General features: G+C 37.8%; 1 protein-coding gene across 1 annotated transcript; it reads right to left on the minus strand.

Annotated features, from left to right (window-relative positions):
• Positions 1-542: 542 nt before the first annotated feature.
• LOC107688128 (contactin-associated protein 1-like) lies at positions 543-26,288 on the minus strand. Its single transcript, XM_016485704.1, has 24 exons — positions 25,977-26,288; positions 14,416-14,517; positions 13,238-13,431; positions 12,808-12,961; positions 11,827-12,030; positions 11,474-11,658; positions 11,193-11,345; positions 10,758-11,019; positions 10,434-10,583; positions 9,975-10,146; positions 9,617-9,723; positions 9,405-9,524; positions 9,115-9,318; positions 7,790-7,946; positions 6,991-7,118; positions 6,501-6,674; positions 6,164-6,382; positions 5,829-6,068; positions 3,906-4,148; positions 3,705-3,832; positions 3,519-3,612; positions 3,204-3,434; positions 2,553-2,597; positions 543-1,395 (listed from the first exon to the last, which is right to left on the minus strand). Exons 1-24 carry the CDS (start codon positions 26,038-26,040, stop codon positions 1,196-1,198), a joined length of 3,930 nt encoding a protein of 1,309 aa, XP_016341190.1. The 5' UTR covers positions 26,041-26,288; the 3' UTR covers positions 543-1,195.
• Between the last annotated feature and the right edge of the window lie 1,162 nt (positions 26,289-27,450).

Raw genomic sequence — 27,450 nt, forward strand, 5'->3', positions numbered from 1 at the left:
TTAGTCATTGTGCTTTAAAGAAGCTGAAGCCATTCAATGCCATTTGACTCTTCATCTCATAAGCACTGTACAACATATATACCATTAGCTATGAGCAAATTCCTCCATGCGTTAATGAAGTTCAAGTGATGTTAAAACAGATATGTGTAAACATATCTACATTTTCAAAACACTGTACTCTGAAGGTTGTTGTTGTGCATTTTGTGCAGATTCTCTCATGAGCACAACGACATGGCTATCAAACACACTACTTCTGCCAGTACACAATAATGAGCCAAAACTTTCACTTAGTATATACAGGGTTCCCACACCCTTAGACCAATTCATTTTCAATTTCTCCATTAATTTATGATTTTTATTTAAATAATACAGATTTTTATTACATAACTAGATAGACGGCATAACTAGAAAGATTTATACTGACTACAGAAATTAGTTTTTCCAGTTTTCCAGCCAATTGTGATTTAAAAAAAATAAAGATTTGTTTAAACAATTTGATTCCATTAGACCAATTCATTTTCAATCTCTCCATTAATTTATGATTTTTATTTAAATAATACAGATTTTTATTACATAACTAGATAGACAGGGCATAACTAGAAAGATTTATACTGACTACAGAAATTAGTTTTTCCAGTTTTCCAGCCAATTGTGATTTAAAAAAAATAAAGATTTGTTTAAACAATTTGATTCCACTCACAAAAAGTGAATTTGTAACCAATAAAATACCATTGATATGGGCATGACTGTATAAACATATTTTCACAAAACAAATTTTCATGACTTTTCCATGATTGTAATCGTTTCCAGTACTTTTTTTTCTAGGCCTGGAAATCACAATTCTAAAATTCCCTGATATTTTCCAGATCTTTATGACCGTGGGAACCCTGGATCGATCTTTCAAAGTTTCCTGTAATGTTGCTGAGGCACTCAGTCCGCCTGCACTGATAGTGCTCATTGATCGGATGGTAAATTGTCTCTAGCCTGCTTATTTTGAGCTCTACCAAAAGCACCAAATATTAGATTACACTGTAAAAATAATGGGACAGAAAAATTAATATAGTTACATTACCATAAAGGCAAAAGATACATATAAAAAAAAATCACATTTGCAACTCATTCCTCAGTCTTCACCATTTACCTCCCTCATAATCACCAGTACTCCTCTCTTTTCCTCCAGACATCCCTCAGTCTGTTATTCACTGGGACTTTCCTCCTGTATTTCCGGCAGGTTCTTTCTATCCTTGCGCAGAGTATCGGTGAGGGGCCGAGCAGAGCTGGGAGACTCTAGCTGCTTCGGTTCATTAGTGTGGTAACTGCCTTTATACCTGTACAGGTAAATGTAGAGGCCGTACAGGATCAGGAAGAGCAGCATCAGAGACACTGTCACGATTACTGTGAAGAAAGTGACACACACACACAGAGAGAGAGCAGTCGTTAGCTTTAAGCTTAATACTCTTACAGTCTGCAAATGATCGCTTTAACATAATTTGTATCATGTTGCAGAATTCACAGGAGAGACTGCTGACTGCTTTAAAGGGATAGTTCACCCAAAAATGAACATTTTGGCACCATTTACTTACTCTAATTTTTTCCCTGTGGAACACAAATGGAGAATTTTCATGCAACCCAATTCATAGGGATTACTTGCATGATTACTTAAGTTCTAGTCACTTTGAGGTGGTCACTGAACTGTTGTGAAAAGAGCTGCATGAAGATTCTTAAAAATTCAATTTTTGGAACAACATGAGAGTGAGTAAATGATGACAAAATGTTCATTTTTGGGTGAATTAAGGATTAAGTGTGTGTGTGTGTGTGTGTGTGTGTGTGTGTGTGTGTGGGAGAAACAAGTCTTGTTCATCCAGGAAACGAGATGACAATCAGACAGTTAAAGAAGAAGAGGATTTGAGTGAAGCAATGATGGAAGATTGCAAAAATGAGTAAGGATACTGATAAATCTCTTTGAAAATTTAAGTATTGTATTGTTCTGATGGGCTTTAATTTCTAAATCTTGTTGGTATTTGAATAGAAGGTCTGTATAACATTCACAACAACAAAATGAATTTAACAGATTAATGTAACAGTGACATATTGTCTGTCTGGAATATGGCCATTTGTAAAGATCTGACGCTTATCACACCTTGATTTATTCCACATACAGAATATTATCCTTACATGACGTGCTATCACTGATTAAACCAGGTTTCTGTCATGTGCAGAAGATTGTCTTTATGCAGAAGCTTATATTCCCATGAATGTTCCCTAATCTTGTGTTCTGCAAATTGAGAGGATTTTAAAAACAGGTTTGAGCGCTTGAAGATCAGCATCATTTGCAGTACTGGCTGAAATGCTGAATATGAATAAAAGACAAAGTAAAAGCAAGAAGAACAGAATATAGAAGTATAAATACAAATCATTTTGGGGGGTTTTTTGTCACTTTTATTAGGAGGATGGTGGAAATCTGACAAAAAGCAATAGGTATAATAGAAGTTTAAGAAATAGCGCTAAATATGCTTTAAAACAAGATCAAATGAGTGTGACTGTAAACTTACGTGTCATCCAAGGTGGGGTAACATCATCATGAATGTAATAAAAGACTAAAAAGAAAGAAAAACATTAATTGGGGGTTAAAAACCTTTAATCACAGTGTAAAGTACGATAATCATAACATACTGTAAGAGTTTAAAAAATTAACTTGCTCAAAAGTAATAAAAGTAGGTTAAATTCAGATAAATTAGACCATATCTATGTGGAATAGTCCGATTTACTTTATTTCACCCTACAATTATTTACTTTCACTTCCATTCAAATGTTCTGGGGTCTGATTATAAATGTTTCTGAAAGAAGTCTCTTAGGCTGACCAGGCTGCATTTGATTGATCACAAAATTGACAGTAAAAAAAACAGTAATATTGTGAAATACAATAAATACAATTTAAAATAACTGCATACTATTATAATATATTTTAAAATGCAATTTATTCCTGTGATGCAAATCTGAATTTTCAGCATCATTACTCTAGTCTTCAGTGTCACATGATCCTTCAGAAATTATTCTAATATGCTAATTTTTATCGATTTGATGCATCCTTGCAGAATAAAAGTATTAATTTCTTTCAAAAAACAAACAAACAAACAAAAATCATTTGAATGGTAGTGTATGTTGGAAGGCATTCGTGTGAATGTCAGGATATGTAGTCTTACACAGGCCAGTGAACCAGGGGTCATCCTCCCAAGGGACATATCCTAAGACAGGGGGAAACGCCCCACAGTTAGACTCCACCACATAGCCTTGAGTCATCACTGGTGGATTGGTTACATTGGGTCGGAAGTAGGCCTTCAGTGGGGCAAAAATATTATAGCGGACACCTGATATACAGCCCATAAAACCTGGACTGTTGTGCCTCTGAATTTCGTAGTCGACACCTCCCACCTCTGAAGAAGAAAAAAAATCAATATAGTAAATGCAACTGCAGTTCATCCACAGGCAACAAGTTAAGATAAATATGCTCGTCTTACCCATGACTCTACCCAAGAATATAGACTTCGGTGAGTCAAATCTGGGAATCTCTCCTGGTATTAACTTCTCAATCCATGGATCCATGTAATCCACCTAGATCCAGGTGCAAATACACATACAAACAGTGTGCTTTTGCTAATTGCTATGCTAATAACACTAAACATAGATCTAGTTTGAGATCCTACCTGTGTCCATATGGTGTAGTTGTGTCGGGTGATGTTGACGAAATGAGGGAAGCCATCGGCCATGTTTCTGTCAGTCAGCTTAAATTTGTAGCTTATTATCCCGAGCCGGTATCTCAACGAAAGAGTCCCTGCAGAGGTGGTGACATCAGTGCTAAAGCTAATGTTTTGTATGATCTGGTGTGATTGTGTGTGTGTGTTTACCATCTTTCTTAAGCAGGACGGCGATGTAATCATTGCTGAAGGAGCTGATATACAGCAGCACAGCTGGGGCCTGTAGAGTGCTGAAGCTGAACTCTATGTCATCAGTTGTCGTGTTGTAGCCGAGGGTGAAGTTGTGCCAGTGAGGCTCTATCCAGAAGTTTGCCCACCATGCGTCAAAGGAAATCGGCTCTTTGCGGATATCATAACGCAACCACGCTCCCACGTCAAAGAATGCCCCAATATCTAAAAGGATGTGACACAAGCAGAGATGTTGTTTATGTCAAGTCATGTCTCATGGGCACTCCTCCCACATGCTGATTTAACTTGTTTTTACAAAAAATGGACATGATAGAGAAAGATCATCATAATAACATGTCATACTCGAAAATAATAGACTTGTTGTAATATTCTAGTACAAGCAGCTATTAAGTTAAGATTGGTCAAGCAGCACTGCAGTTAAAAAGTCCAAGGATTTTTTTTAATCTGTGTTTGTTAGATTTTACAGTGACTTTTTCGGCAGGTTACATAGTTACACCAGTAGGTGGAGACAATTGACTGTATGAGTGAGTCATTTAAATGATTCACTCAAATGATTCATTCAAAATGCTGATTCATTCAGAAACAAAACAAGTGATGGGCTAAATTCAGAACTGAAATAGAAAAAGTAATTTGTTAGCATGTTGTTCCAAACTCAGCACCAAGTCATTGAATCATTTACTCTACTAGTTCATTCAAAAATGTTGATTTATGTGTCAACAAAACAAGTGACTGACAGCATCCAAAATCGCATACTCTCTCAGGAGGTACATCTTATGAATAAGTACTTATTTTGTGACTGAAGGTATGTTCTATATATTATATATGTATGTAGAATGAATATAATCTGGACCTACTACATTCTACATGTTTTCATTTTCATATGACCTTCCAGCATCAGTTGCATCTGTACATGGCTATTCACAAATCCTCAACTGCGGCCTCATGGGATAGTAAAGTGTCCATTGGACAGTAGAAGGTCATCCGAGTAGTGGGTACTTTGTGCTACTGTTTTATGAATTCTACATACAGTACACTCTAAAAAATGCTGGGTTGTTTCAACCCAATGTTGGGTGGGAAGTATGCATATTGTATATTTTGCATGTATATTATGCATATTATGCAGCCACTGTTTTATGAGTCACTGAATCATTAAACTCAACTGATTTGTTAGAAATGTTCTGAATAATAAGTTCCCCACAATAACATTTTATCGATGACGATATTTAATTTGTAGCATAAAGAATCTAATTCTCCATTTACTGACAAATGGGTGCTTAATTATTTAATTGCAGCTTAACTTAACTCATTTAAATAATTTGACAGCCCTACTAATTTACTGTAGATTCAATCATGTAGTAAGATAAATATATGACTTAAATAATGAGCCCATTATCAATCCTGTTGGTGATGAATGTTTAAGATTTATTGAAAATAATAATAATAATAATTCAGCTCAAAGATCTTAAATATTTATTTATCCAAAAATGCAGTTTAATTCATGGAACAGACAAATCCCTCTGTTAGCTTAAATCAGCTCTGGATTTAGAGGCTTGAAATGGAAAGTAGACACAAAAGCCAAAGTCTGTCACTCTCTTTTTCAGGCAGTGAATCTCTCTTTAACAGATTCTCAGAGGCACCGGTTTGCTTGTTCCTCTCATTTTTTATCCTTCACTCGAATCAGTTTTAATATTTTAAATCTCCTAATCACGGTTTCATGAAATTAAAATGCATTTGTAATAATTAGTCTTTCGCCAGATGAAGATGAAAAGATACAATTTCAAATTTGCATATGTTTAATAGGAAACAGCTGTAGTCTGTATTGCACCATGTCAATTTGTGCCAGCGTAAGTGTGAGAGAGCATATGCAAATGTGTGTTAACTCACCTAAATGACAGTAATAGCCATCAAAGGCTGTGTTATTGCAATCACAGGTGTATGAAGCATAGCCATCAATGCACTGGCCTCCGTTTCGACACGGTATGGAGGCATTCAGACACGCTCCGGTGCAGTTCCTACGTATGCCAGCTCTCTCGTCAACCTTACCCTCCAAATCCACAGGCACCCCGTTCATCCTCAGCCCACGTAGGCAACCCAGAAAAGGCCTTAAGGTGTGATTGGCTGCCCCTGAATACAGATGCATGGTATGTTTTTATATCAACTGCATAAAGCAATGTTTTTCATATCAACTTGCTTTGAAAGTCCAGCTCTAGGATTCTTACCTACGAGCAGGGGTTGTGTGAACTTCATAGTGATGTAGGTTTGGCCCGGAAACTTGTGAATGGCCGGAGGCAGGAAATCAACCTTGAGACGTGACAATTTCACATTGATTTCAGCTTCTACATAGTGCCATTCATTATCGTTGAGAGGTTTAGGAGAGCGCAGAGTCACGTTTCTAATCCCATCGCCCACCATGAAAATGAATACCACCTCAGTTGTAGCTGTGAAAATGTAAGCAGAAACTGATGAAGGAGACATCAGAATCCTTAGATATACACCATATATGTTTAGGATTTACAATGGGATTTGCAATCCCACAGCCATGGAAACAACACTCACAATTGAGTTCAATTCGTAAGAAATTACGCAGGTGGTCATCTGAGCTTTCCACAAACACTCCATTAGTTCGGTAGGTCCTGAAGTGGAATGTGATGTCGGCACTGGTGCCGGGCTTGAAGGTGGGAAACGCCAGATAGGTGGGCTTGGTAAAAGCTATGGTGTTCCAGATACTCCCTAAGAGAAGGATTTCCCATGAACAAATCGGTGCAAATATACAGTAGAATAAAAATATACAAATATACAACAGAAATGAACATTTCACACCAATTTCTTGATTTAATTGGTAAATATCTGTGTATTAATGAGGATAATGTTCAGTCATCCATCCAAATAAACCCCTTTAGGGTCAAATAAAGTTGCTTTGCTTTGTGTTTATTTTGTGATAAATCAAATAACTGTATATTTCCCTTTACTCACATGTCAGGACGGATCTTCTTATTAAATAGACTGACTTTTCATCCATGTTATCTTTTTAATATTCATTACTCACTGTCTCCATGGCAGTACAGTGCTCCAACACTGTAGCGCACTTCTGAACCGGTGCGGTTCGTGTCTCCTATGACAATCCTCCTGACAGGCAGGTGGTCTCGGAACGACAGGTAGCCCTTATCTGAGTGCCTAGTGAATTGAAATTAACCTTTAAAATAATCCATTAATGTTTAGCTTGTAATTATATGTACACTACCATTCAAAAGTTTGGGGTTGATTAGATTTTTTAAAGTTTTTGAAGGAAATCTCTTATACTCACCAACGCTGCATTTATTTGATTAAAAATACAGTAATGATGTTAAATATTAGTACAATTTAAAATAACTGTTTTCTACATATATTTTAAAATGTAATTTATTCCTGTGTTGTCAAAGCTGAATTTTCAGCTGGCATTACTCCAGTCTTCAGTGTCACATGATCCTCCAGAAATTATATTAATTTGTTGATTTGGAGCTCAAGAAACATTTCTTATTATTGTCAATGTTGAAAACAGCTTACTTAAGCAGAAAACACTGCTTAATTTTGTAGAAACTGTGATACATTTTTTCAGGATTCTTTGATTAATAGAAAGTTCAAAAGAACAGCGTTTATTTGAAATTCTTTCCAAAAAACTTACTGACCCCAAACTTTTGAACAGTCATGTATACATAGTTTTATACATAGTTATACATAGTATACAAATAGTTCATTTATTTTCTATCTTTAATAATATAAAACAGCACCATACAGACACATTGTAAAAGGCATGCTTAGATGACAAAAAAAAAGAAAAAAGTTTAAATTTGTTTATTCATTCTCACCATTGGCGGTAGTCTGCATCACAGTTGCACCAGTACTTGGAGTCAGTACAAGTTTGATTGACAGCACATCCACATTTTCCACTTTCAGGGAAAGCTCCTCCCCAGTATTCATGACTTTCATTATGCTGACCAATCCAGAAAGTGTAAGGCCGTCCATCTGTTTACAACAATAAATAAAACCTAAGAAAAACTGGGGAGAAGTGGCATAAATATTGGTAGTGTAGGCAAGCCAGTCTCACTTTGCAAACACAAATCACTCATTTGAATGGTAAAGGCTGATTGATAGGATTCCTAGAAGTGTTAAAAAGGCTGAGAAGGTCAGTGACACTAAGTATGTTCAAGTTCCTGACAGTTCAGTAGTATCTAGTGTTTTTGCACTGATTCTCCTAAGATCTTAGCTAAGATCAATACTTCAACAGCCATCTAAAACTCACAGCTGTGGTTCCTTTACGCAAGATTTTTCTTCTACTATGCTGTATAGTTCAGCTATATAGTGATGGCTGCCTATATTGTAGACTGCAACACAACATTCAAATGTGTTTATTTGTACTGTGGAATGCAAAAGGTTTTTGAAGAACACCTTGTCCACGCTTCTCAATATAATAAAAGTGAATTAGGATTGGGGATGTCAAGCACCAAAATAAAAAAATTAAATACAATAAAAAAAGAAACATCATAATGTATCATAACAACATTTTATTCCCTGTCTTCTTAAGGCATAAGTCACTACTAACTAAAATACTCTACTTATTATACGTCTAGTGAGCTGTCAACTATGACTAGATATTGAATCAGTGAGTTGACCTCCAGAACCGGACCAGTTTGATTTGTGAACAAATTATTCAGACCAGTTTTGTGAACTGCATGAACCGATTAATTGAAAAGATCCAGCTCTAGAGTATGATTTGTTCACGAATGGGTCATTGCTAATTGCCTCACGAATGCTTGTGATTGTAAGATATTAAGGCTTTTAATGAGTTAAATTTCACACAAAACATTTCATATTGCTTCAGAATGCATGGAGCGTAGTGCAGGAGTTGCATGGACTAATCACGTATTTAGAGTGGCCAGGATTGTCTTCAGAAATTCACATTTTGAGTAGCACTGATTAAACTCATTAAAAAGGTTTGGAACATGAGGGTAAGTAAATTTCATTTGTTTGGTTGAACTATCCCATTCATTCCAATCACTGACTATAAATGACCAAGGATATTCCACATACTGATTTCCACCTGTCATTGTGAAACCTTGTAAATAAATAACTAATATTTTAATAATAATAACTTACCTAATAACCTAATTACCTAATAAACCTAATAACTTACGTGGAGTATTGAGGAGGCGTGACTTGTAGCATGAGAACTCGATCCATTGCTCGCAGTATAAGGAAGTGTTTGCTAGGGCAGTGACTTCATCCCACGATGCATTTACATACTGGAGGTCCCCAATATACGGTCGATCCATGGTGGAGCCGCTCACTTTGGTGCTTTTCATGCGATTGTGCTCAGTGACGGTCCATGATTTTTGCACTAAAAATGTTATAGGATAAACCTTAGCTTACCATGTAAAATTATTCGAAATTGCTTTCAACATGTCAGTCTCTTCTACTTCATACACATGTTGCAGTAGACGGTGAAAGGCTTCAGTGGTCCACTCAGATCTGGATCTATGGTGTAGTTGCCAGACCAGTACTTTCCATTCAGTCTGTAGGCCTCACATGACTCCCTGTAGACCGCTGAGATGGAGAAATAGACAGTGAGAGGCTTAATTCTCATGTTTCACCAACTAAAAGTCAATAAAGAGGAATCTCCTTATAAGCACACTCACAGTTATGACAAACTTCCCCCTTGTAGCCTGTGTTGTTACACACACACAGGAAGTCATTCCAGGACTGAATACACCTGCCTTCATGTTCACAAGGGTTTGGAGAGCACCTGAGAAAAAAACAAGGTAAGAAATGAACACTAAACTTATATCCCACACATGCATGCTAGGTTTTAGATCATGGTGGTGACTTCCCTTTGATATATTGATATTATAGAGCTGAGCTAATGATATGTTTTATCTCCTACCACTATACATGACTCCTACAGAAGCCATTGTGTATTTTATATGCATGAGGACTGTTCGCTTGGCTTCTTGAGGACAGTGTTGGCAAAACCCACCCACATAGACACACACACACCTATCAGTGATTCCACAGGTGCCCAGCAGGATTTCGGCATATCTGCCCCACTTCCTCTGCAGCATGACGTCTATATCCACCGGCTCATCATCTATAAAGATCTGCTGCATGCAGCCATGGAAGCGAGACAGCTTGGTCACACAACGAGCCGTGTTATTGGTCTTAGGACAACCTGAAGCACATTACATATAAAATATACATCTAGTTATCTGCTATGCAACTGAAAAACACTGAATACATTCACATTTAGTATAGATTATGAACATTAAGGCAACATTTATGACATTAGATGTGCATATTTATGTATAACAGATTAAAAATGCATATTACTGTAAACATTAATGTTGTTTTACACTACTTTTTGAGGCAGTTTTAGAGAAGAGTGTCACTCAGTATTAGTCATGTGGCACTGAATCATAACAGACTAATCCTCCCTATATTTTGTGATCTGTTACTTACCCCCGAAGAAGTAGCGGTCTCCTGTACGAACCGTGAAGGGGTTAGTGATCTTCAGTGGTGAGCTGTCATCTTCATCTATAGTGATAGTTAATAGTTTGTCTTTGGCGGTCAGGTCTACTGTGTGCCAGAAGCCGTCATTGAGACGGTACCCTGAGACAAGACAAGATAGGATAATATTTACTGTATATAATCTTTCATCTTTAGACATGGCCAGTTTTGGTTCTGCTAAACTCTTGGTCTACAGGGGCTCCATTCAGTCTTATCTTATAGAAACAGAGTTCAAAATGTCATAACGAATGCTATGGACACAATCCTTAATCATACCTGCAGCGAAGCGTAATCTCTTGTTTCCAGGCTGCATTAGAGTGATGTTGACTTGTCCTTCACTGAGGCCCAGCTCCAGAGAGCCCAACTCATCTGCAAACCTGGTGAACATCAGTAACCCTGTGTAGTCCCATGAGCGAAACTTAAACTTCACCGCCAGACGGTTCTTCCGGAAGAAACCGGGCAGCTGTAGGTAGTTTTTGGGCCCTGCGAAGGTCATGGGCTTCCAGAGGAGATCACGGCAAGTATAATGCATCTTTTTCTGAAGAAGGGCAGATGAGAAGATGGAAATATACAAATTAATATTTCAAATATTTTGCAAATGCAATACAATGGTCATCCAAATGTGACACCATTTGTGATTCTACATCCCTTAATAATTCACCCTAAATTACACTCTTGCTGTTGTGTGAATATTAGGAAAACTCTACATACCTTTTTAGGAGCTAGTCGAATTTCAGGCTCCTGGTACTGTGTCCTGTAGATGATATTGATTCCATTGATAAAGACATTCTCCATGCAGCCACGGAAGTTAACCTTACCGGGCAGGTGGGGCATGTCTTTCTCAATCACGCCACCAACATAAATCTAAAGACAAATGGATAATTGTTATGATCAGGATGCAGGGAACAAAATCTTCTGAACAAATGTGAGTCGTTCAGTGTAGTGTGATAAAGTGTGCATTAATAGCACATGTGTTTAATCCAACATAACACCTGTTTGTCCAGATCAAGGTACTGGAACTCTCCGTTGAGGATAGCAGTCTCTGTCTGGCTGTCCAGGGTGAAATTAACCTCTCGTCCGTAGCGCTTGATTGTGACGTAGTGCCAGTGCTGAGTATCCAGCAGGTTTCCCAGCATCATCGTGGTCATCCCATCCGTGTTATGGACTGTGCTACTCCCTGAAAAAGAGCAGAAATACATGTCCTATGATTGTAGATAGAACGATAGATAGAACGATCGATAGAACGATAGATAGATAGATAGATAGATAGATAGATAGATAGATAGATAGACAGATAGATAGATAGATAGATAGATAGATAGATAGATAGATATGTCATCATTACCCAGGCTGATATGTAAGTAGAGGCATCCAGTCTTCAGCTCCAGAGTGATGGAGTCTCCCTGCAGACCATCACTGTGCAGGAGAACACCATCCTTCTCCAAGGTCTTAAAGTTTAAAGCGTAGTGGTCCTGAAGTGTCCTCATCCTGCCCCGTGGAAATGAATACGCCACCATGTCATCCCCCTCAAACTGCATCACATATGAGTCTGTTAGGGTCAAAGGTCAAGAGCATGAAGAAGACTGTCAAAAACTGTATTGGAAGATGTTCTTCATCTTAAAAACCAAACACAAAATAGACAAGCCGATGTGTCTAGCTGTTGAATCAATGACCTTGGCCTACAGGCTCTACTAGTTGAGCGACAGGAACCCAGATCATCAAGGGGTACACAGTGTCTCCTCAAGAACTGCTTGTAGATTGCATAAGACAGTGTTCATAGTTACTGAATTTACAAACTAATATTATATAATATTATATAGGTGTGAGTGTTTGATGTTGTATCCGGAAAAAGTATTATTATTTTTTACAATGCAAAGATGTTAATCTTTGAATGATACTCTGCTTGGCACACTGCAAAAACAAAACAAAAACAAAAAAAACAGTATTTTTCTCATGACTTTCAGTATTAATCTTTGAAACAAATACAAAGTACTTAAGAAGAAAAATTATATATTAAGTTTTGCAATAAGAAAAAAAGAACTTTATTTCAACGTCATTTAGATGGTTAAAATGTTTCATAAACCTCACTATTTTATTTTTATGTAATGACTTATCTTATGTAATTTTCCTTCTTAAGCACATGTAGGATATATTTACTGGAAAACAAGAGCAAAATTCTGATAAAAAAAATTATTTTCTGCAGTGCAACTCAAAGGACCGGTTAATATTACAAAGTGCTGAGGAGATTTTCTGTATCATGTTAAGATAAAGTTCTTGGCTGCTGATAAAACATAAGCTGTTCCCAGTGACTCGGTGTGCTGTTTACCATAAGGACAGCCGTACAACTCTACGCGAAGGCCGATCTTGCCTCCGTTCTCAGTATTCCAGCCCATGGGATAAATGCGCAGATGTTTGGCAGTGAACGCATAATGAAAGACGTTCCTCTTCACCTGGTAGTAATTCCAGTTGCCAGGCAATGTCTGAGAGGCACAAAAATCTGATATTAAAGGCTCTATGAATGTTATACACCATTTAACGAATACACTACTTCTCTCACCTACAACTAATCCTACATCAAAAACTTATTTGAACTCTAAATTCAGATTGAATTAGTCATATTCATTAGTCATATGAAGTCATAAAAGATAAAAAGGCGTTCTTGACTTGTCCTGAACCACTAAACATCACGACTAAATCAGCACAAATTAAATTTTTTTTCGTGTTCCAAACACTCATAAAACATAGATTATTTTTACCATGTTGCCTCCTCTCATGACATATGGAGTCCATGCGTCGAATCGGTCCCCGTACAGCAGCATGTATTTGGTGACCCAGTCATAAGAGTTGAAGGTACCCTGAGTAGCAATGGCCATGATACGATACTTCCTCCCCAAGTCAATCTGCATCCATGGCTGCCTGTCCCGAGGGGCTGGAGACCAGCCGCTGCTCCCTAAATCATCACATTTACATTCAATAATTTCTATCATGACAACTCTCTGAAGATTTTAGCATGGTAATGGATATGACGATGTTAATGTATTTGGTCTAGGCGGAATAGATCTGCTACGCTGCTGCTGCTGTTGGTTATTGCTGTTGTTGTAGATTATTGCTGCTGCTGCTGCAAAGCAAGTACAGGAACTTGTTACTGCCAATACATACACCGATACGGTGCTGTGAGTGTTAAGACATACTGCTGTTACACAAGTAGCACATATAATAACCTGCAGCAGATCTATACAGGTGGAGCTGGGGAAGGTGGAGGGTTTCAGAGGAACTTTGACAGCGCGCTGCGAAATGCTCTAGTGAATGCTAACCAGCCATTTAAATGTAAAGCAGTAAGCTCATTGGCTGCGTATGACAGATATGGAAAAAATGATAAATAATCTATATTATAAAATAAAGGGAAAATAAAGAAAAAATTCCCAAATGCCTTGCGTGCTTTTGGCACATCAAATTTTACATCTTATTTTACAGATTTAATGACAGATAAAAAAAATAATAATAATAATAATAAAAAAATTAAATTAAATTAAATTCCAAAAATATAATCATGTTGACAATATAACACTATAGGACAATACGACTGATACTTACTGAATCTTGAAGAAGTCAGCATTTAGTGCAACATTTAGCTGTGTTTCAAGTGGTTTTGTGACATTTACTTTCTCTTATATATTATTTTATTTTTTATTTATAGCTCAGTAATGTCAGATATAGTAACAGATGCTTTTATTTACAAAAAAGCAAGACATTTTGCTTCAAAAGGGAACCCATCCAGCAGTCAAGAGATGCTAGTAATTATAGTGGCTTACAGTGTATCTGCTAACTCTAAGTTTGAGAGGAGGGTGTTAATATTATCTCACTTCACTATTCTCAATAAGACCCATTCAAACTGCTTTCCGCAACCCATGATTTTTGTGGCGTAGTCACTTACCATACAGTTTGGCAAAGTGTGCAGAGTAAAAAAAGTTATATCTGGAGGAAGCATGGAAAGAGGACGCGTAGAGAGGAGAGATCAGCGGATCTAGGCATGGCCCTGAATAGAGGGAAAGAAAAGGAAAATTACTGAGAATATTTAACGGCAACAGCATTTCATAAAAGCATTATGAAAGCTTTATAATAAAAGCAAGATGACATGTTTTTTTCTCATTTCTCACACAAGATAGCAGTTTAATGCAAACAGAAGAACACAATGAAACTCTGTCAAGTTATGTAAATAAATTACCTGCAATAAATACATTTAATTACTATTATGTATAATATTTTCAACTTAAGTTGCAGTTTTTCAAATAAAAAATCCTCCTTTAGCTGGTATATGATATATCTACAGTTTATTCAGTTCATAGCACCACCACAAACGCAATAAAACCACCATATCATAAGAACTGAGCGAACATTCATTTCTCCAAAATGAAAAATTGACTGGAACATCTATTGGTAAACATAATGGAATGCTTTGGCTGTTCTAGCTGAGATTATTACTAGGCCTAATGAACAATAACATTTGACATTGCACTGAAAATGGCATCTAATCTACCATGTAAGCCTATTCACTGCCAAAGCAAACAACAAAACATAGGCTATACATCTGTGAGAGCAAATTACTGTATGTTCAGACATTTAGTCATAGAAGTACCATGTTTAAATGTTTAACCACAAGCTTGAGCAACTTAATGTGGTATAAAGAACACAGCACACTTTTGCACCGCATTTGTATATGCAAGTCTTGCCATGGCATTTCATCAGTCCCTCTGTTACACAAATCCCTGTTTCAATTAGACCTGGCAACATTTCAGTCTAATCTAAACAGCAGAGTCAGATAAACCCACCCCAATCTCACCCTCTCAACAGTGCTCTAATAAAGCCATCTGCCCAAATGGCATCACATCTCACAGCCCATCCACCTCACCTCTCTAACACGGACAGACACGCAAACCAACAAGAGTAAGAGACGAGAAAATGAAGAAAGAGACTGCTGACAAGCTATCAAGATGAAAAGACAACCAAGAGAAAAGACACAGACATGTGGGCAGAGACAAATATGCCCTGTAATTCATGGACAGAATGATAGCACTGGTCTACAAACAACAAGGCATACAGTATCCTCCATCCAAAATACTGTATTCCCTACATTCACATTTACTAATGTATCAGATGCTTTTATCCAAGTGTAGTATTACAACATACTGTAACAAATAAGAAGATAATATCGTATGTTATTGAGTGTCATAGTTCATAAGGTTCTACACAAAAGCATGAACAAACAGCATACAGACAGTACACTCTTAAAAATAAAGGTGCTTCAAAAGGTTCTTCAAGCGATGACATAGAAGAACCATTTTTGGTTCCACAAAGAACCATTCAGTCAAATGTTCTTTAAAGAACCATCTCTTTCTTACCTTTTTATAATCTGAAGAACCTTCTTTCGCCCCAAAGAACCTTTTGTGAAACAGAAAGGTTCTTCAGATGTTAAAGGTTTTTATGGAACCATTTAGACAAAAAGGTTCTTCTATGGCATCGTGAAGCACCTTTATTTTTAAGAGTGTATGCATAGAGACAATAAGGAGTGGGTAAAGCCGTCACTGGGTAAATCCTAAATATGTTTGCCTGGATTTGCCTGAAGCACCTTTATATTTAAGAGTGTAGAGTCATTTTTATGGTGTTCATTTCAGAAAGGAATATTGAATGTGCCTTATTGAAGATGTATATTAAGATAATGAAGTGCTTACAGCACAGCTGGGTCTTCAGGTGCTTTTTGAAGATTGTTAAGGACAAAATTGATCAAATTAAGTTGGAACAGTGAGTGTGAAGGTACAGGAAAGTGACTTTGTGCACTGTGTTACTGAAACAGCCAAAGTGGCTCTCTAACAGATCCTGTTTTAAGAAGAAAATGTTTTGCAAGGAAGGATTATGGTCCTATGAGGCATATGTATGTTTAAGAAAAGTGGGGTGGGGAAATCATTCACTGAATTTTGACTTTATATCACAATATGATGCCTGAAAACCTAAAAATCTAAACTTTGGCTTTCTCATAAGCCAGCAGCTGATTAAAAAAATCATCTCATTAATATCATATAATATTTCTTTTAAATATTGAAGTTTGATCAATTTGATAAAAACCAGCATTGGGGATGTATTTTAAGGGAAGAATAATTCATAAAGTCTTATCTTATAATCTTATAATGCAAAGTGTTTTTTTTTCTTTCTCGAGAATACAGTTAATGACTGGATCAGGCTTAATTTTCTGTATTCATAATTAGCTTTTGAAACAACAGAAGTTCATTATGTAATGTTCTCATTTAATCTCAATGAGGTATTAACTGTAGCTACCACAAAGAGACTGCTTAACACAGCAGAGGTGATTAGTATTCTGACCACTGCAACTGCCAGTGAGGGAACAGAGGGGAAAAAGAAACAGTTTGATGGAAAGAGAGAGAGAGAGAGAGAGAGAGAGAACTGGAGAGATGGAGGGAGAAAGCGTGGAAGATAACAGAATAGGCCTACTGCATGAGTCATCTAGTTAATTCTCAAATGATTTAAATTCCCATCTGATTCACAGTGCCCTGTTCTGTCATCTTTCAGCCTTTGAGTAGCCGGATTCATCAAGCAATGAACTCCATTATGAAAGTCTTCTGAAAGAAATAACTTGTGGTGGAAACATCCTGTGAACATTTCTTTATTCCAGCTGAGCCTCTGGGAAGAGCTGCACATCTGTTCCCCGAGATATGACTCGCCAGTGAAAGACATGCTGACCGAGAATGACCTTGGCTGGTCAAAGAAGGTGTGTGTAGCTATGTGTGTGTCTGGAAGATGTCTAGGTTTGGTCAGGATGTGGCCTTGATTCATGGCTAGTCAAAGGGGACAATCATTCATGCCATTGAATTTTATGATGTCTGTAGTATTTGGACATTGATAAATAAAACACAACAAAAGATCTAACTCATTTAATATTTACTCATTGACTATCTTTAAGTATGTCATGCAAAATTGTAAATATATTAAAGTAAATATAAATATATAAATATATAAAAAATACCAACAAGCCTGTATCATGGTATAGTATAAAATATTTTTCAAAACATTTTCATATATAATGGTGAAAATTACATATATACATATATACATACAATATTTTATTATATTATATTAAAATGTAATGTATATGAATCTGTATATCAATAATCAGTATTTTAATACATTTTGAAGTAATCATCATAATAAAGTAAATAAATTAATATGGTGCTATAAGCATAAGCTTAAAAAGCCATGTAAAGATCCACGCTGAAGACACTCATCTAAGATTAGCCTCACTTTCATACTCTCCCAGAAGCACCAGCACCAGTGCAGTAATCTGATTCACATTAGGCAGATAAATGAATTGATTGAATGTGACCCAGACTAATCTATCTTTGTAAAATATAAGATGCAGAGATTGTCTGTCTCTCTTCACCAGCTCTGAGATCAATGATCTCCACCCTGTGCTATTCTTTCCCCACTAGCAGCTGTGCAGAGCAGAAAGGAGCGCCTGCCCTGCAGGAGAAGCATTACAGTTATTAAAGCACTCAGTGCAGAAGAGCTGCAAGCTAAACTGGGAATAAGCAATGACAGGGTCATGGAGATATATGCAGAGATTTACACATAGACATGCTTGTGCAAAACTCGCCTATTTAAATACAAAATCTCTGTTCCAAAACCTACTAGCGATGTACCTTGCTTCCCATAGCCCACATAGGCAGCTGCCTTCTAAGGGAGCATCCTAACTGTTATGGAAGCTAGTAAGTGACGGATTCAGAATGCTCTACACAGTCAGAAACTGTGCACACCTTGCAAAAAGCACAGGACACTTGCCACACAATCGATTTCAGTAGCTTGATGTTAGCATGTTGCACAGTGCAATTCTTAAATAATCATAAAAACACAGGTCACATAAAAATCGGATTAATTATTTTTAATCAATAATCCAGTATTTTATAAAATATAAACCTACACCACTTGTTTTGTTTACCATCTTTTTCCCCCCCAGAACTTCTCCCATTGCATTCTGGGACTGTCTTCTCTGTGAAGCACACAAATGATTCTGCTTTACAATCTGGATAAAACAAGAGGTGCATCCCAATTTGTGTACTTATGTACTATCATATGCCATTTTAAAGCATAAATAGTTTTCAGTGTGTTCACACTGAAAATTCCAAACAGAAAAAGTGCACTTCAAATTCCCGGATAACACATTTCCTTATGTAGTAGAAGGGGAGTGGCTATCAGACTCTTAACCTGGATGACAAAATAATCTTTTATACAATTTATACACTAGTATAAATTGAGTATAGGCCTACATAGCGCATAGTAAAAGTACATAGTGCATCATTTGGGATACAATGAAGGTGTCTTAGGGGGTTTCATAATTAAGATGGCTACCATTTAAAACAGTCTTCATCTAAAGATCTCACCAAAAATGCCTTTAAAATGTTGCCTCTGTAGACAGCTGAACAGGATATTTTGGCAAAGGAGGTGAGATTAAATTCTCCCTTTCCTATACTTCTTGATAAGCTAAATAGGTCTTCTGTCTCTTGCTTCCTCTCACTCAATCTGTGCTTACAAAGTGGTATTTCCAATTGTTGCAAAATGCAAGTTTAAAACATTTTAAACTCTTCCATTGCACTCCCTTGTGATGTTATTTTTTTTTCGCTCTCAACTGTTCTTCTCCTCTTTCCCTCCAAAGCCCTTGGCTGCTCTCCACTCAAAGATAAGGGGGAACAGTCACGCATGTGAAGGAGCATCTTGAACGCTCGCTCACTCTCTCTCCCTCTCTCTCTCTCTGTAACACATGTGTTGAATTACAGGCACTCCCCCAAGTCTCTGTAGGCTGACGCAGCACTTTGCTGTAGGAGAATCGAGTGCATATCACGTGCGCTATCTTTCATCACTGGGAGGAGGCCGCAGTACACATGGGTCTAGACTAAGATTGCTGGTTCAGATCAGTCTATGTGGAGAGATTGGTATAAATTATTCATAACAGGACTTGCAGCACTGTAGGTAGCGGTCTTTGAATGAAATAAAAGATAAGCTCAAAAAGGACTTTAAAATACTGAGTCAATCTAAGACGCCACAGCACTTCTTTCTACATAGCACACACACACCCACTTGTCACAGACTAAAAATACACACAAACCTGTTTCCTGAATCTTTCACACCTTCCTCTATTCTGGATCTATTCTGTAGCCACAGCCACAAACACAACATTTAAACTCTATCAATATCTCACCAACCATGCTCTCTAAAATCAGCTTTCAGACAGACAGGGCATCTTAAATCTCAATAAAAATGACATTTTCAAACAGTTTTTCTGTGTTGACAGAGCACCCGTTTTCAGTTTGGACAGTTTCCACTCCCTTCCAAAGATTTATGCCAAATGCGCTGTGTTCGTTCTGTCTCATTTCCCTGCTCAGCGCTGCTTGGATTATCCTCTTTACACAATATGTCATACTGAAGCTCTCACTGTTGTCAAAGAATCTGTAGTGAAGTGGGAGCCTAGCAAAACCCCGCTTTTGGGATTTCACAAAACCTCATTGTTTCAAGATAGAGTGTGCTATTATGGTTTCAACAAATTATGCTGACAATGTATTGAAAAACAATATTTAATATTAGCAAATGTAGTATTAGAGCTCATATATAAACAAGGATATCCACACAACACCTCAAAATGAATATGTTGTGTTCTGTTATTAACAGCTGACAGAACTTTTGCTGACATAATAAAAATAAAAAACTCGAGACCCACTCACTTCAAAAACAGACACTGCAAGAACTGTAATTTAAGGGACAACATGATAATTTCAAGAAAACTGAAATATAGAGTGCTTAAATTATTGGTGTGAGATTACAATGTGCTTTCCCTTCATAGATAAAATATGATTTTTCTGAAGAAAATTGCTAGAAAATGATCAAAATCATCAATTGACATGAAATGCACCCTTTATTCACAATGACTTGGCTAGGCTATGCACACCTTGCCAGACCAAAATAATTGTAATATCATGCCACTCAATCGCAATGATTTTAAGCACATACAAAATAAACTATCACAAGCTTTCTTGCAGCATCAAAATAACAACCCAAATGAAGTGTTTTGTGGAGATTCATTGAATCATAGAATAGAATATCGATTTATGTTAGGACATATTTTGTGGTTTGAGGGTTTAAATGATGTACCCTTACGTGAGGATTCGCATGCAGTGTTCTACGCAGGGCCGTGCAGAGCCCTTTGGAGGGGCAGGTGCTCAAAGTATAAAAGGGGCACCTGGAGCACGGCTTTTAATAGGGCTGTCCCAGCAAACAGGGGACGTCCCCCGGACGTTTCGAACGTCCGCTTTGTAACGTTCAGGGGCGGACGTTCGGAGGACGTCCGGATTTGGTCCGCTGTGTAACGTTTGCTGGCGGACGTTTTGAGGACGTCCACTTACGTCCGCATTTGCCCCTCTTTTTGACGTTCGCTGGCGGACGTTTTGAGGACGTCCGGTTTTGGTCCGCCGTGTAACGTTCGCTGGCGGACGTTTTGAGGACGTCCACTTACGTCCGGTTTTGGTCCGCTTTGTAACGTTCGCTGGCGGACGTTTTGAGGACGTCCACTTACGTCCGGTTTTGGTCCGCTTTGTAACGTTCGCTGGCGGACGTTTTGAGGACGTCCACTTACGTCCGGTTTTGGTCCGCTTTGTAACGTTCGCTGGCGGACGTTTGGAGGACATTCGTCGGAGCCAGTTTGCGAACGTCCCTGTTTCGTCCCTCATCTGCCATTTCCATTACAACACTTGAAAAATCCAGTCGCCCATGCATGGGCTTTTATCATCAGACCTGACCAGTGTTGGGGAGTAACTAGTTACATGTAACTACATTACGTAATTTAATTACAAAATAAATGTAACTAATCTGTTACAGTTACTGAGAAAAAAAAAGTGTAATTAAATTACAGTTACTTATGAAAATGTTAATTATTACAAAGGAGGTTACATTTGAATATTTTCTGTAAAAAGCTACAGTAGGATATGTTGAATAATATAAATTTGTTGCTTTGCCTGTTTTTGATGTGCTTTTGACTGGTTCTCGTTTGAATTTGCAGTGAACCACATCTGCCAATTACATTAATCCACATTGCTGCTGAAACCTTTAGGCTACAAACCGTCTTGCCACCATGGCGAGTGATAAAAATGTGTTCCAGTATTTAAAAAGTGCTTTCCAGTGCTGTGCTTTAAAATACAATTTTTATAATCTTAATTCAAGTCTGACAGTAATTAGTGTTGAGTACTACTGTAGGTTAACTCTGCATGCATAAAATGTTCGAAAATTATTAACAGTTAAAAACATTCGCTAGAAATTTAGAAAAGTAATCAAAAAGTAATCAGTTACATTACTTTAATAAAGTAATTGAAATAGTTACACTACTTATAACATTTTAAATAAGGTTACTTGTAATCTGTAACCTTTTACATCTGCAAAGTAACCTTCTCAACACTGCGTATCAATGTAACCTGCAGAAAGTTCTCTCATCAACAAATGTTTGATTATCATCATGATGAATCTTTTCCCTCTTGTCTTTTAATTATTAGTGACAAAATCAAAACATTAAACAGCAGGGGGCTTATAATGGGCCCAACCTTTCTTTGGCTTGAGTGGAGCTCCAGGTTTCAGTCTGGCTTTGGGGAAAAGTGAGAGGTATGTCATCACTGACTGCTCATCCACAGCTGGATCAAGAATCTCCTCTGGGGCTATGAGCTTCATAAAGTTAAATATAAAAAAAAGATTCACAAATTGATATGAGCAAATCAACCACTCAGAATGTTGTCAAAATGCAAGTAAAATAACTAGCCAGTCTATTCTGGTTGAACTCACCTGTGGAATTCCAAGCCAATCATCTGCTTGCTGCATGGCTTCTTTAGTGTTACTCACCCGATGCACCGTGTCCCAGCTCTCCCAGTCAGGACACAAGCCTGCACAAACCAGAACAATCATTTCAAGACAAAAACCATTTTTTTTCCCAACACATCCAAAAAGAAAGAAATCACATGACCACGGGGAGTTTACTATATAAGAATACTATATAAGAGCACTATATAAAAAAACTTGGTTTACCTGGTGCCAGTCCATCCACTAATGCACCGAGGGCCTTGCCATCCTGCCAGTCCTGGCTGAAATTAGTTATGGGCAGCTCAGGGACTTTGTTTTGGATCCATCCCAGAAGCCTCATCTCTGGAGTCAGTTTGGAGACAGAATTGTTTGCCTCATCCTCCCACATCGGGGTGGAGATGGAGTAATGCTGTATCAGGGTCCACACTAGACCCAGGATCAGTTTCAAGTTCCCGTCCACTATGGCCTTACTGTCTGTATGGAGACAGTGAAGGTGTGTCTGTTTGTTCTTTCAATTTAGAGACCTTCACTTGGCGACATAAATTTTATTTAAATACACCAAATGCTTTTTGTCGTTTAGCCATTACATCCAAACAAGAGAGTTCAGCTGGGAACATCGTTCTAGTCCAGGAAACAGCTAATCGACTGAAGTGCCATCCCCAATTTGACACTAGGACACTTTGACCCAAAGACTACCCTTCCTAATTAGGGAAAGGGCCACAGGAATTTATATGAAAAACATGTGGGACCCGCAATTCAACACCTGATAATGTAAGAAATGCTAATGCTTTTCAGACAACAGGCGCAACTTATTGACATTGCAGCTGACCTTCATTAAGAGATAAGTTTAACTATTAGTCATATACGTAGATACAATAAAGATGCTAATCACCAGTGTTATATTATTTACATAGTTAATATTTTGAATTATCTTATTTTTATATTTTCAGTCTTTTTCCATTTTAGTTTATCTTATTCATTTTGTAATTTCTTTGTTTATTTTTTAAATATTTATATTTAGTGTTATTTTTACGTCATTTTTAGTCATTTTGGTACTTCAACTTCAACTTAATTTTAGTCAGTTGCCAAGCAAACATTTCTAATTTCTGAGTTTTTCTATCTCCTATTTACACTTATTTCAGCTTAATTTCAATTAACAAAGAAAATTTTAATAGTTATAGTTAACAATAACAACCCTGCCAATCACCTCATAATTGTAAATGGAAATTAAACAATGTAAAGTGAATGTTTAAAGCTAAATTACTACACCAAATTGAAACCTGATGTTCACCTATATGGTGTAATAGCCTCAGTTGCTGTAAGCCAGAAACATTGTTAACAGCATACAGACAATTATACTTGCTATTTTGTCTAATTAGTATAATTAAAGGTGAATTATGGCTTGTTCATTCTAATTACATGCCTTTAATTTAAGGGGAGTATGAACATGTATTAGCAAGTTAACCCTGTTTATTCATGCAGTAGGTGCCTTGACATACTCAATATGCACTAAATAAAAATAAAAAAATCATGGCACAGTCTCTGTGATGTTACTGCTTACAAAAAAAATTTAAATAAAAGATTTTGAAAACATTGATGACTTTCACTATTCTCTCCAACTCATCTATTATTCTCCTGATATATTTGGTCCGGATCTGTACATATTTTTGAACACCTGACTTACGCACACACACACATGGAAAGAGCACCGCAACTTTACAATTGTTCAATTCAAATAAACGTATTTTGCTCCATACAACGTGTCTGTTGTCTTTGATTAGCCTAAAAGTAAAATAACATAACATTCAGAGGACTTAAAGCGAAAGTCCCCTAAACGTCCCGAATGGCCGCTGCACGTCCTGTGAACGTCCCCTTCAACGTCCGGAGGACGTCTTCGCGAACGTCCGCTCGACGTAAAAGGGGACGTTCGCAGAGGCCATTTAGGGGACGTCCTGGGGACCTTTTTTTGTTAGCTGGGATGTGATGTTTTTAGAGGTGAAGGCACAAAACGTTCCTTTGAACTTTCCTGCCTTATTCTGTGATAAAAATGGAGAAAAGGTGCTCGTAGTAGCCTTTATAAGCCGATCATAAAATTGTCATTAGGAAAATATTGAACAAAAATATTATATTGCGGAAGCGAGCTGAATAAAAAGCAGGAAAAAACGTGAAGACAATAAACACACGATTGCGAAAATAAACGGTTTATGTGTGTTTTTCAAGTTTTCTCCAGGTAATAAATCAACTTTATGAATAATGCAGTACTGATTGACATATCATTTAGTAGCCTATAGAAACTATAAATTTCCTGCCTTATTCTGTGATAAAAATGGGGAAAAGGTGCTCGTAGAAGCCTTTATAAACCGATCATAAAATTGTCATTAGGAAAATATTGAACAAAAATATTATAGCCCCTTGCTGCAGCTAACCTTACTTCCACAGGCTACACACAGCAATATCAACAACAGCTGTGCATGCTCTCAAGCAGTTATTGTATAATAATAATTTAATAATATAAGTATACAAGCACACCGCTCCGCTGAGAACTGCACTTACCGGTGTTGTGCCGAATTCTGCACCCCTGCCAGATTATGCACCCCCTCATTGAAGTCGCTACCTGATTGCCTAATCCCAACCCCACCCCAAATCCTAACCCCTCCCCCACACCTACTCCTAAACCTACCAATACTAGGGGATGCATAATCTGGCAGGGTGCAAATTTCGGCACTACACCGGCAGCCGCGGACGTTATGAAGGCATCCTGGTAGTGCGCTACATTAAAGGTGTCTGAAGGTGAGGGATAGTCCCTGATGAGATCGTCAGGTGAAAGGTCATCATCATGTGGATAATTTTATTATTCATTAATTTTACTAATAGTTAGATTGGGCAGGCCTTCACAAAATGGCGTTTAATTACAAAAATACATGAAAAATTGCCTTGACAAAAGGACACTTTGGGCATCAAGGGGAAAAGGGGCAGGTGCTCAAGCACCCATCGCACCCCCCTCTGCACGTGCCTGGTTCTACACCATGTGAATTTGGGAGTTCAGTGAGTTAATGCGCCCGCCCTCTGTCTCCGCATAGGGCTGCTCCCACAAGCAACTTCACGGAATAGGAGCCACGCCATTTCAAACACACCGACAATCTCAACTTTTCACGCGTAAGACACTAAAGACACGGCTAATTCTGCACATACGTGCTTTCAAGAGTCTCTGTTTAACAGCAGGACAGTGTGTCCTTCCCACGTGTCCCCTGCGCAAGACGCACCTTTCCATGCAGAAACTTGCCGAAGTGAGCGCGCAGAAGCACTGCAATGCAGAAAGAGCCCACAGACACAGGCAAAGTCGCGAGCCCGGCCTCAGGACTACAACAGTGCTTTGCTTTCAGCTCAAACCCTTTAGACTTATTCATCTAAATATGGATCGGCAACAATGTTTACAGTTTTGCGCTGATTTAAAACAATACAGGCTTAAAATACCGCAATTTTGAGATCAAAACCATTGTGTCAAAGCTTTACTGATGCACCTGTCCTGACAGAGAATAATAGCCACGTTTATAGCAAATAAGAAACATTTTATTTTGCATCTGCAGTTTGACTTACGTGACGAGCAATGCTGAAAGGCGAGGAAGAGTAAAAGGCTTGGGGCAAGAATTGTTACATCCATCCTCTCCGGGAGATGGAGTCGCTGTTAGATGATTAAACCAAATGTTATCCTTTCCTCGTCACCGGACAGAACAGCATCGTTTATCCGTCCTTTCGGCCAGCTTGAACTCTCTCGGCCGGGATGGCGATAGACTCGCTCGCTAGAGGCGGGCGCGCGCGCGAGCGAGATAGTGGTGCTGATGCTGCGCTTTGGCGGGAGCGCGCATACTTTCATTAAACCAAATTCCTTGAAACTTGGAATGTTGTGACAATCTGGTAGAAATGCATTTATAAACTCCCTGTTGTTTAATACAGAGGGAAAATGGAGTCGTATGGTCTAGGTAGTGGACAGTGGACAGTGGACAGTGACAGTGGACAGTCACGACTTTAGTGTCCGGGTTCACAGTGAGGGAGGGGGTGCAAGATAAGAACAGAAAGAAAAAAAGTTTTGGACTCAAGCAGTTCGTCATAGTGATGGGAAGTCCGAATAATTTGTGTGAATCGGTTCGTTTGAACAGAACCTCTTATAATGATTCCTATACGAGATCGCGTTGTTCCTGACATCCTGGTGTTGACTAGGCACATAACTTGAGTTTTAAAGTGAAAAGTTGATATGAATTTAAATAAAATGTAGATTTTATTTAAATGATTTAAAGATTTAAAAGATAACAAAGATTTATAAATAAGGATGCTTTATGGTCATGTGTCTTGTTGCAGCCTTGAAGCCATTTAAACTTAAATATAATTTTTATTTTTATTAAAAATAACTTTTTACCAAATTAGCCAAATCCTCAGTTCACTCCAAATGCTCATATCAACTTGTCCATCAGTTATTGGGTCATAACAACGAGACAGGCGCATGCTCATTCTCAGTTCAGCTAGTTCAGAAAGGTCAAATTTGTTCACAATACTGACGTCACTTACTATGAAGTACTGCACCATGCGCCATTTCAATGATGTATTTTCCTATTTGTGTCATGTTAGACATATAATAGCTCAGCACAGTTGTCGCTTAATTTCCAATGCAGAGATCTAACATCATGGCTTTAGTTAAAATGTAGTTAAAAAGCCTGCATTTGCAGTGCCTCCCTTTCCTGCAGCGTGGGTTTGCCCAGAGAGCACAAGTTCATTACTATACAATCAGTCCAACTGGTTACAATCTGATTTGTTTGTGGGGGTTGTTTGTACAAGGTGGGTATAAAATCTGGATTTGTGTTGGAAGAGATTCTGTTCTGTCCATGATTCTGTGATATTAAAAGGCTTTGGGATTAAGAAGTGGGTTTGTAGGACAGCAACAGAGCAGGGGCACATTCAAGGGCAGAGGGGGATTTGCAGTGTTTCTAATTAAATCAGATTAAGGTTTTACCAAAGTCCCTCCCTGTTCTTACAATCATTTTACACACATCAATACTCATTCATGAATATGAATATG

This window comes from Sinocyclocheilus anshuiensis, unplaced genomic scaffold, assembly GCF_001515605.1.
Source record: "Sinocyclocheilus anshuiensis isolate Anshui unplaced genomic scaffold, SAMN03320099.WGS_v1.1 scaffold249, whole genome shotgun sequence".
NCBI classification, from domain to species: Eukaryota; Metazoa; Chordata; class Actinopteri; order Cypriniformes; family Cyprinidae; genus Sinocyclocheilus; species Sinocyclocheilus anshuiensis.